At 24.7% G+C, this 13,043-nt stretch overlaps 1 protein-coding gene across 1 annotated transcript in view; it reads right to left on the bottom strand.

Annotated features, from left to right (window-relative positions):
• The window catches only part of Eps-15 (Epidermal growth factor receptor pathway substrate clone 15), an 85,850-nt gene that overhangs the window by 51,331 nt on the left and 21,476 nt on the right, over positions 1-13,043 (bottom strand). Inside the window, 7 exon segments of the mRNA XM_067271872.1 lie at positions 2,527-2,696; positions 3,574-3,777; positions 5,129-5,188; positions 7,619-7,660; positions 10,011-10,094; positions 10,185-10,232; positions 11,804-11,947. Coding sequence (XP_067127973.1) covers positions 2,527-2,696; positions 3,574-3,777; positions 5,129-5,188; positions 7,619-7,660; positions 10,011-10,094; positions 10,185-10,232; positions 11,804-11,947 — 752 coding nt within the window.

Genomic DNA, 13,043 nt, shown 5'->3' with positions numbered 1-13,043 from the left:
TTTTAATAATATTGATACAAAAAGTTTTCAAAATCTCATAACAGATGGCGCACAGAATTTTAACTTTGTTCTAATGTATTTTTGTGTTTATTAAACAAATATTTTTCTGTAGTAATAAGTATCTCAAAGATGAATAAAAAAGAGATAAGGCATTGATTCTGAAATAAAAGGTAAAACTTGAAAAATCAAGTTGCATACTTATTTTTACTCATAAATTTTTACTTTATCAAAAGAATAAATGTATTTATTCTGAAAATTATCCGCAGTTCCATCATTAACATCTTTTGATGTTTTTTATAACTTTTGACAGAATAAAACAATTGCGTTCTAATTTTTTTTCATATTGTAAAATATGTATATATTAACAAAATAATTTTTAAAAAGTAATATTTTCCCAATCTCCAACTCCAGGTCAAGTAAAAATATTTTAAAAATATTTTAATGAAATTTTTTGAGATAAATATGTTTTTGTGTTGTTAATCATAATTTTCATCAAAATAAGACAAAGACCTTTATATTTTGAAGAGGCAGAGGGAGAGTAATATTTTTAAAATAGTTAAATGACTCTCATTTTACAAGTAATCATTTGTATTAATAATTTTATGTACATTGGAAGACTTAAAGGTAATGGTAGTAATTATTAGGGATGAAAAGAAAAACAAAATGTTGAGAATGTCCAGCAATAACATTGCCAGCTTTTTTAATCTATAGTTTAAGTCAAGTTCAATATATCATGCTTCGACATACATAATCTGCTTACTAATATTTTAACATAAAAAAATGAATATAACAAACTATGTTAAAATATTACATATCATATATAACTTGCAAATTCATTAAAACAACACTGATTTATAAATTTAAAATTATATATCATAATATTAGATAAGCAAAATATAAATAAATATATGTAAATATATATGAAAATAAATAATTATTTTTACATTAAATTATATCATTAATTAATTAAGTTTCTAGCAAAAATAATTCAGCAATATTAATTTAACTCTTAAATCTATTCATTGAAAATCAAGTACTGTACAACAAAACACAATCAGTAATTTATTATTGTGATAAAAAAAAATTGTTATTGTTATTACTAATAAAAAGCGTCATTTAAGATGGAAGAAGATCACAAAAAAGTGAAAATATATGTATTCAAGATTCGTGTTTGAATGAATTCCTCATTTTCCTGACCACCGACGATGAGAGAACAACATATAGCAATATTAAACGACTTATTTTGAACAACAATTTTTATTCAAAAACTGTAAAGTCAGATTTGTTGTAAAAAAGTATACTACAGATGAAATAATAAATATACATGAAAATAAAATAAAATTAAGATTATTAGATATTTAAATAGAATTTGAGTAAATCAAATTTAATTAGTTGGAAATTAATAGTAATGATCAAACTGATAAATTTTTTATTTCCTGAGTACCACTTTGCGAAAAAGTCGCACCTTGTAATTCTAATATAAATTAATTTTTTTAATTTGATAATATTTATATAATAATTTGGCTCAATTTTCATATTACTACCCATTGCTTTTTATTCTTATAAATCATTATATTGAATATATTTTATATATTCAATATTTTAACATATTCATTACATTATAATAATAATAATAATAACTAAACAATGACTAACCCGTTATACATAAAGTAAGACACCAACCAATGCCAAATTATCGGGCTAGAAACGGCTATAGCAATATTAATAATTTTAAGATAATTTGGTACTAGAGTTAGGCATTAGGTGCCATCTCTTGCTAAATTTAATAATTAGAATTTTAATTAAATAAAGTACCAAATTATCTTAAAATTATTAATATATAGCCATATATAGCTATAGCTGTTTCTAGCCCGATAATTCGGCATTGGTTGGTGTCTTACTTTACGTATAACGAGTTAGCTGTTGTTTATATATATATATACATCTTGCTTGCCAGTTGAGTGCCTTGGGAGGATGTGGGCGCTTAATGTGTCCCCAGCTGGCATTGTAATGGCCGTCGATGGTCGTAATGTAAGCTTATATATACTAGAAGGGGAGATTGGACCAGAGGTCCGGGTAGCGTAATTGGCAACACATCTGCATGGTGAGCAGAAGTTGCGGGTTCGAGTCCCACTTCAGGCCAATTTTTTTCTTCCAGTTAGGCCTAAATTTATTTAAAATTATTTAATTAAAATTCTAATTATTAAATTTAGCAAGAAATGGCACCTAACGCCTAACTCTAGTACCAAATTATCTTAAAATTATTAATATTGCTATAGCCATTTCTAGCCCGATAATTCAGCATTGGTTGGTGTCTTACTTTAATAATAACAACTTTATTGTATTAAGGAAACCTTGTTGCAGGGGGATTAGATAAGACAATAAATAAATAATTGACATGTAATTACATTAATGAACAATACAATCTTACATAACATATTCATTACATTATCATCATAAAATTCTTATAAAAAAATTTTAAAATATTACAATTTTATTAAATAATACAAATTTGTGGAATATTACCATAAATGTGCCAGAACAGTTTGAGGAAGACCAGATTGCAATAGAACATCTTTAATGTCCACACCAGTAACAAAACCATCACAGTCTTTGTCTAATGTATGGAATATTTCATCATATTTTGCTTTATCAGCAGCTGTAACTACCCATGTTGCAGCTGGTTTATTCATAGCCTGAGAAAAATAAATGTCAATGTAATTATAATTTTCAAATTGTAATGATTTAAGTAATTTATTATTAATGTATATATTTATTTATTTGATTGATTTATTATTATTTGCAACAACAGATTATTATGTTTAAATTATTTTTTCACAAATAATTCATAACAACATGTGCAATTATGGTTCAATTCTTTCTGAATTACAATTATGTATGTAATTGAGAAAGATGTATGTATGTAAAAAAATATATCATTTTTGATATTATTCACATATTATATTTTTTTATAATATATTCTTTTTAGCAGACTTTTTTTTTTTTTTGCTCCTTCTTCAGCTTTTTTATAAATAATTTGAAGTGTAGAAAAGTAGCAATAGATCTTACTAAATGGGGTCTGTATTCAGTTAAAATTTCTTTTATGAAGGCATAATCAAAAATTTTATATTACTACTTCCTACATAAAACAAGTTCCAGATCAACAGAAGGGCAAGTTATAATCACTGCTCCGACTACAAACAAAATATGTAGAGTGAAAATATTATACAGAATAATTATATATTAATTTATAAAATTAAAAATTTTAAATATGCAATATTGATATGACAATGATGCTTATAGATGTAATGATATTTCTTTTACAATTTCTATTAATAATTAATTTCTAAAATATAAAAATTCAATTCTCAAACAAAGTTCATTGTTCATTTTTAGTAGCTTTTAAATTAATTTTTCATTCATACTTTCAAATTAATTTTTCAAATAAAATTTCTATCAACATGAAGCTAAAATATCAATGGAAGTCTCAAAAAAAAATGTAAGGAATATCAAATTTTGAATATAACTTTCATATTACAGGATACTAATTAATCATATTTAATGTAAACTTACATTTTTAATAGCTACATCAACACCTGGAGTACTAGATCGCCTATTTGTTCCAGTAATCGTCCCATCCACTCCTGGTAAGAGATCAGGTAAAACTGGAACTCCTCCTACTAATGATTTCTTTCGTTTTGCAGTAGGATATAATTCAGGAGGTAATATAGAAGGAACAGGCACATTTTCCAAGGCTTTATATACTAAATGCATAGCCTATTTAAAAAAAGTAATGTAATATGTTAGAAGTTAAAATATATTTAAATATAAACATCATTAAATATTAATTTTTAAGATATATATTAAAATAAATATCAGCAATATTAAATTTTTTATATAGCTATTAGGTAATATCCATATTATTAATAGATTATTTTCTTAGAATTATATTTTTTAAAATAATGCAATTATCAGAAATTTACTTTAAAAGTTTTACTTAAAGAAAATAAATAATTATAAATTTCCAAAAAGTATGATCAGTTGCAATAAAAATACTAAAGTCATATTACAATATTAATTATAATTAATAAAACTATAATTCTATCAATTTAATTTTTTATTAACACATTCTAACACATTTATCTAAGGAAAGTAATTACCTTCTAAATGGAATCCAATTAAGCATTTAATTATTAACAGCAAGTTAATTATTAGGTGAAAAAATTACTATTTCCAGCTGAATGATTTGAAATTACTGAAGGAATCAGAGTAAACTGAAATAACTAATAGCTAAATATTTTAGAGTTCAAATTTTGATTGGAATAACAACACATTTTTTACTAACATCTGATTCATTATTTTGAGCAAAAAAAAAAATACTAGACAAATATAAATAAAAGAAATTCAACTGTTCTAAAAAAATAAGAAGAAAACATAAGATAAATAAATAAAAATTATCTTCTAATGAAAAATATCCAATAGAAACTCAGACACAGTATATGAATCAGTTAATCGATTAAGTAGGTTTTTTTTATAAATAATGAAACCAGTCTGAAATAGTTCACTATACTGAAATGAATGTATCTCATTAGTTAAGTTAATGATAACAAGTTCATATTAATTTTAAATTGATGACAAACACACTACAGTATATTTTAACTGATGACAAAAATAATGCTATAATAGAATACACAATAATACATAAATTTAAAAATAAATAAAACTTATTAATTATAAACTGAGTTTGAATATATGAATTTAATAAATTTAGTTATACAGAAATAACTGAAGAAAAACATTTGAGTTTTTCTTAAATGACGACAGGTTTTGTTTATATATTATAAATAAATCTATAAATATATATTAGTATATATATATATATATATAATAATATATATATATATATATATATGTGTGTGTGTGTGTGTGTGTGTGTGTGTATGTATACACATACACATACACAAAGGAATTGAGTCCTTTTAAAAGCTATATATATATATATAAAAACTCAAAAAGACTCAATTTCCTTTGTATTAATTTTTATATCTCTAAAGATAAAAAACTTAATATAACAAATAAAAATAATTATAATGCGTGTATTTAATTACAAAATATAAAAGTAACATACCAGAATAAATTCATCTTTATCAAGGAAACCATCCTGATCAATGTCACTAAGATCCCAAATCTATATAAAACAAATATATATGAATTTTGTTTTAATTATCATCATTTCATATTATACTTAAATTTTAATAAGTAATTTAATATATCTATTTAATATTTTTAACTCGATGTTTACCAAACTGGAATGATTTCATATGGTCTGCAAAATGTTCAGAAGATATCAAATAACACATATTTTCCTAAACACATACCAATAGAATCAGAATAAGTTTTGTAATTAATTTCCATTATTCCTCAATGTGTGGAAAAGAGTATTAGTATAAGGTAGCAAGAGAGATTTTTATTTATAGTTACTTTTAGTTAGTTAAATTATTTATTTTCCATTTTATCTTGGGAGTTGAGTTGTTAAATCTCAACTGCTATCACAATACTTCCCAGTTAGTACTTCATTTGCATAATTTCCATTCCCATACATTTCCTTTGCATAATGAATGGTATTACATCCCACTAATTTAGGGTTTAAATATGATTAAAATATTAAATAATATTGTGATATATTTTGTAATCTGATATTATTAGAAACATTAGGTAAAAAACATTTTTTAAGCATATTCAATATGCAAATCACAATGTATAAAAGACCATTGTCAAACTAATACAGCAAGCTAGACTATTGGTCAATGTAAAGCAGTGGAATTGTAACTATCGTGGAAATAGTGGAATTAATTAAATATTAATTAATTAGCTATGATTTTTGGTGAATTTTTAAAATAATATTGCCTGACTGACCTATATTGCCTTAGGAGGGATCACAAAATAAATGTAAACAAGATGTCGGGGGAAAAGGGTTAAAGCGATACAAAATTCATCATACACTGTAGGAATGTGTTAGCTGAATGACCTTGGTCCAAACGGTTTTTACTAAGCCATTTTGTTAAAACCCGTTTTGTCTAGTTAAAACTAGTTTTAACTCAAATTCATTTTTGACTAGCAGTAAATTCTAGTTTTAACAATGACATCCAGTAAAAACTAGTTTCAACTAGTTAAAATGCATTTTCACTAAAAACGGATTTTTACTGTAACATATATATATATCATATTAAAAAAATTACAAAAAATTTTTATTCAATTTTCATAAAATTATTATTATTATGATCTTAGTGGAGTGTATCTTACTTGGTTTATAAACTAGTACCCTAGTTCTATGCCAGACTAAAGTCAAGACATAAATATAAAACAAGCTATTTTTATATTTATGTGCTGTTCATGTATGTATCTGTATTTAAGAATTTCCCATGTAATATGTTTATTATAACAGCCTTCTCTAGTCTGATGTATATGCTATTGTAAAGCCCTATGTTTTTAGACTTTTGTGTAGTATACATGGTATAACACAATATAACACCTGAGCAAGAAAGGCTTATAGAATAAGTATGTTATCCATTCTCCAAAGACACTTTATTTCATGGACAATTTCTAAGTGTTTACTAATTTTTTCAGTGTATGCATTTTGTATGTTGTGGGATTTAGTACAGCTATGTCTATGATGTATATCACTTTTGTTTTGTTTGTAAATGAATATGCTATCCATCTGTTGTGATGGATTCTTTTGACTGTGATTACGACATGGTTATATTATACTTTTTGCATGTTGTTTTCTATGACAGTATCATGTAAGTTTAATGGTGTAATGTTTGTGTCTGCAAGAATTATATCTTTGCATAATTGTGATGTTTCTTGTTTTCAGTTGAAGAACTCTCACAGTGTTTGTATTTGTCTGCAGTGAAGATTTATTATATCTGCAAGGTCACTTCCTCCCTCTTATGAGAAGGAATTAGCCTTCCTATAGAGGACATAGGATAGTGTTTGTTATATTTTGTTAATGTTCTTTCCATTTTCATTTGGAGCTGTTCTAATTCTGTGTGTGTCAAATGTATAAAGGTCTGTGTTGATTGTTTTAAAATGTGTTTTTTCATTCAGCTGTGTTGTCAGTACTGAATTTAATCTGCTGGGTATTCTTTTGTTTAGTCTTTGTTTTATTTGTGCATGTTCTTTAAATTTGGCATGTTGGAATGATAAATATTTGTAAACTTTGTTCTCATTCATAGATTCAATGGCTTCTCTACATCTGAATCCTTTCAGAATTATTTTTTATATGTGAAGTGTTCTGCATTTGTCAAGGCTATGCTACTCATCTAAGATTAATGTAATTTATCCCTCATCTTTGACAGACCAATATACTAACTTGTAATAAAATAATTATTATTGTTATGAATATGAAAAACATTCTAATTTTTATTCTGAATTTTAAATGATTTTTGTGTTTTTTGATTATTGTTGCTAGTAATATAATGGAAAAACACAAACATTTAAATAAATCTATTAAACAAATAATTATATAAGTTAGTATTAAATTTAATCCATAATTCTTACATTAAACATCACATAAATTATGAAACAAATAAAATACCAATTGTTTTCTAATACTTACTTTTCCAAGAGTTTCTAATGGAAGTTTAGAATTCAACATGACCTAAAAAATAAAATTATATTTATAAGATTATATGTAAATCCAACTATTTCTTACATAATGCAAAGCAAAAACCTGTGATTATGCAAGATATTGTTATGAAACCTATATTCTGCCAATGTAATGGTTTATTTCATGATACAAAACAACTTTTAGTTGAGATAATTTTGTAAAATATTCTATGGCTAAACTGATACTTATGTAAGATTAGATAAAAATAAACTGAAAAATTTTAAAAGTTTTTAAAATAAATAAGAACATGTTTTTTAAATATGTTTGCCTATTTTATTGTGAAAATTTATAAACAGCAGCAGCATCATTAAAAACAGAATGCTATTTAAACAATTTGTTTTGACTTTTTCCATACAAAAAATATAGTAATAATAATAATAATATATATATATATGTATGTATATGTATAAACATGAAAATTGCACACATTAAAATAAATCCATAATATACTATATATTCTAATAAATTTAAGAAAAGTAATATACAAAATAAATAATTTACAAATAGTGTCTGCAATAAAAATTTTAACAAAAAAAAAAAAATTCATCTAAATCAGTGTTTTCCAACCCATGTGCCACAACATGCCTAAGGCACTCTCACAAGTGAGTTACAAAAGTGTCTCAGGCATGTTGCAGAAATATTAAATATTCTTTAGAATTTTGAATAAGCTGTTAAAAAATTTCATTTGTCTTTCATCTTTTTACCATCAGCCAACCAAAGAGAGAAAGAAATTCTTAACTTAATTTATAAAGGATTGGGGATGAGGATTGATGAATTGAAACTTGTCTACCCAGGTAGTGTGAAGCACTGCCTATTAGGATCAAGTCTGCAGATCTCCCTGGCCAATCCATCCTACAAGTATTCACTAAAATGCTGATCATTGCAAAATTTGTAGCATTAACATATCTCCCTCACAAAAGCTGCATGTGTCTATGAGCATACCTGCATAAAATTCTTTGGAGCTTCTATAAATGTAGAATACTAGCTTAAAACTGATATTAGCTCCATATACATTGATTCAAATAGTCTTTTTATTTTTATAGTACAGTCAAACCTGTTTTTATGCGGGGAATAGGGACCGCATTAAAAAAAACGCATAAAAAAAATCGCACGAAACTTCACGAGTGGCTATAAAAAATAGTTTTCGCAACACAATTAAAAAAATATTTTTTTTATGCGGTCAATAGGGACCGCATAAAAGAAGTCTCACATAGAAAATAACTCGAAACCGTACGAAATAGAATTTATTGACAACAGATGTCAGCACTTGACTGCATCGTCTGGTCTATCGTCTGTTTTACATATTTTTGTCCAGGTGGTGTTTTGTTGACTTTAAAAGTAAATTATTTCATTTTTCGCATATTCATGCAATAATGTTACTGTAATAAGTGCATTTATGCTATAATAAGTTTATTTAGCTATAATAAGTCAACGTGAGACATGACGAATCGCACGAGACTAGTCGCCAACTATACCGCACAAATTAAAAATTCGCATTAAAAAAATTGCACAAATAAAAATCGCACATAAAAAGAGCACATAAAAACAGGTTTCACTGTATATTTTTAAACTGTGAGTTTGTTTTGGTAACTTTAACTTTCATATTATCAGAAATTTTTAAATCAACTAATTTACTTTAAATTTTAAACATTTCTATTTTAAAAATTATGATGTGTTGCAAGGATCTTATTAAATTCAAAGTGTGTCACTAATCCAGAAAGGTTGGGAAACACTAATTCAAATTAAAATTATAATTAGTACAAAAGATGCTGAAAATAGTCTATCTTTACAGAAGATTAAAAGTCTCTTTACCATGTATAATGTCATCTTACAAAGCATCAGAGAGGATTATTTAATAATCCATGCACACTGGATTACCCCAATAAAAAATAATTTGTACAAACTTATTCTTTGGTGTGCATGAATCACTGTGTATTGAACTTTGAATATATTGATTGGTCCATTGCATTAGTGATGTGTCTGGTCTTGCAGTGTAATTTTTCCAATCTTGAATATCTCAGACTAATCAGAACATCCAAAGTTTTAAAACTCCATTGTAAATGATGTTCTACAGTTTGAAATTTAAAATATTCCAACACAAGTATTGTTCTACATTAGAAAGACTGAATAACCAGAAGATAGTGGCTTAAGACCACAGAAAATGTTTGCTTTTTATTTTAATTAACTCATTTTATGTTAATCTCATCCAAATACAAATAATTTAATTAATTTATTATATAAAATGAAAAATATAACGTTAATGGAAAAAATATTCAGAAATCAAATGCAACAAAAAGTTCAAAGATAAATCTAAAAAACTAATGAATTAATTAAAACTCACAGGTTTAACTTTAGTTCCTGGCAATCGGTCTCCTACAGGGCCCAATGAATTGAACATTTCTTCATATTTTTTTTGTTCAGTTGGCTGTATAAATTTAGAAACATTTTGTATGAAATAAAAATCTTCAATAATAATCTTTATCTTTTTAAATATATAAAATATATATTGACAAACCTTAATAGACCAATCAATAATAGCTGATGCCCTTCTGGATAAGTCTCCCTAAAAAATTAAAATTTTTTAAAATAATCTTATTATTATTAGTTTTGGATATTAAAAAAAATATATATATCATTTAACATGAGAAAATTTCATTCCTATACAGAAGATAAACAGAAACATATTGGAGCACAGTTTAAATTTAAATTTATATATTATGATATACTGGTCACAAAACATTCCTTTTACTTTCAATGGTAAAATATTTCATTATAGGTCCATTTCATTATGGAGTTTCATTGAAACATTATTTTCTTTCTAAAAAAAAATAAATATCACACTATTCTTCTATAAAACATAATCAAAACTTCAAAAACACATTTTTGTTTACTCTATTCTCAAATCCCTCTCTTCATATTTCTAAAATTAAATATTTAAAATTAACTTTATAATTTGTATTGTTTCTCATAGAATAAAATTAGTTGTAGATTATTGCAATATGATGGATGTTAATCAATTACAACATAGAGGAAGTTTACATGGTTGCAGCAAGTTATCCTGTGACAGCAAAGTATAGGGCAGTATATCAAGATGACATTTCAGTTTTGAATAGACAAAAATCACTTTGGAATTTATTACTGTCCATTAGATACATTATTTATATCTATTTGACCATTGCCACAGCAGCTTCAGAACAATATGAGCAATAAAAAGTATTACTGTTCTTTTATAATAAAAACAAAAAATATTGTCATAAAAACAACTATTTCTGCCATATTTTGGTGCATCTTCACTACATTTTCATTATTTTACACATCTTTCTGGTTATATGTTGTTTTGGTCCTTGAGAAAGAAAGACAAACAGTGCTCCACTGTATTAGTTTAACAGAACATTTTATTCAAATAATTATTATTATTTAATGCATATATTACAATTGTATAAATAAAAGTTCACAAGTTGTTGAATAGATTCTAGATAATTTCAAGAGGTACAACTTTAGTTAAATTCCTTATCTGCAACTCTGAACTACATCATCCTATAGAGTGCAATGCTTCAACATGTTTCCCATGATTTTCAAACCTGGAATTTATTTTTAATAGCACATTTATTCCCCAAATATTTATTCAAAGACTGTAATGGATCCACTAAAAGGAGGTAAAATTACATTGATTTGGCAGAACCTGGGGAAAAAAATCCGTTATTCCAAGAAATCTGTTGTTTTGCAATCTGTTAAAACAAGATTCTATTGTAGTTTGATTGGGACAATACTTTCTGTTAACTGTCTACACTTATAACATTTGATATCTCAAATTTAAAATATACTTTTAAATTGTGATATTTAAAAATGAGTTAAATTCAACTGTAATGTTTGTTAGCCATATAATTAAATATACTTTATACATTTTGGATGTACAATACATTATACATATATGTATGTATATAAAACTATTTATTGATACATATATAGAATAGTCAACTTCAAGTTGGAAACAATTTAAAAATGACTGTTTAAGATAATTTTAAAAAATTTATTTTTTAAACAAATCTGTTGATTTAAGGGTTTATTTCCTTACAATTATTAATTTTATCAGTTTTTTTCATTCATGTTCAAATTTATATATAAAAGTCTTACCATCTGAGGTGCTGCAATCTGAACAGATATATTTGCCATTATTATTTCTTTTCCACTTTGTGCAAGAGCAATAAGTTTAAGAGCAACAAAAAATCCTCTTTTATCCAAAAAGCCATTTCCATTAGGATCAGATAAATCCCAAATCTGAAAAAAAAGTAAATTAAAACATATAATGATAAAAAGATGCTTTACATCTTTTAATAATTGATTGAGTCAGTGATGAACAGCATTTGGATATTTACAAATGCAAACAAATTTTTAGATAAAATTACCTTGAGTACCTTTCAGTCTCATGTTCAACTCTCTTTAAACAAAAATTTATCTCTAAAAGCTGTTTATCACTAGATCAATCAGTTAACTTTAAAGTTATAAAGATGTCAGAGTTCCTTCCAATAATAAATAACAATTATCAAATACAATAATATATCATCGTTTACCAGACTTTATTATTTTTAATTTAAAATTAACAAATTACAAAATAAATTCTTAATAAGTTCTTAATCTAATATAGAAAATTTCTTATATAGGCCTATATATATAATACATTTATTTATATTTATTGCCAAATCCCTATACCTATTATTTACACATAAGAAATATAAATTCTTACATATTTTTATTTCTTACATGTAAGTAATAAATTTATACATAAATATCTTCTAAATGCATTTTATGATATTTAAAATAATTTAATTTAATTAAGTAAATTAAATTTTAATTAAGCATTATCTTATTAATCATATTAAATACATTAAAAAATAATAACAAATTCCAAAGTATCCACATTATTTCAACTAAAACATGTTTGCAAAGATCATAATAGCATTTTTTATAACAGAAGTACAAATATAATTTTCTTCTTAACTTTGCTCAAAATCAATGTAATCAATAAAGAAAATCTAATTTACTAGAATTCAATTTGAACAAAGAATATAATTTTGTAATTACATTTTAGAAGTGAGGTTAAATTTGTTAAGAATTCATTACATTAAAATCTTGTAATGTAACAATTCTTGTTTATATTTTATATTGACTGTTCAAGTCTTTAGATTCAAGAACTAGAGAATTTACATTAAATAAGAGTATGTTTGTTATTTAAATTTTTTTATTTAATTTCTACATCTTAATATTCAATAAAGAGAAAAAACTATTAATATAAAATAATGGATTATAATAATAGTCACTGAATAGTAAATTTCAAAAGAGTAAATAAATAAATAAAAATTTTGAATATAACAAA

The sequence above is a fragment of the Centruroides vittatus genome, unplaced genomic scaffold (assembly GCF_030686945.1).
Source record: "Centruroides vittatus isolate TY-2023 unplaced genomic scaffold, ASM3068694v2 contig_401, whole genome shotgun sequence".
In the NCBI taxonomy this organism is placed as follows: Eukaryota; Metazoa; Arthropoda; class Arachnida; order Scorpiones; family Buthidae; genus Centruroides; species Centruroides vittatus.
Note: the sequence above shows the minus strand (reverse complement) of the source record. Positions and strands in the feature narration are given on the sequence as shown.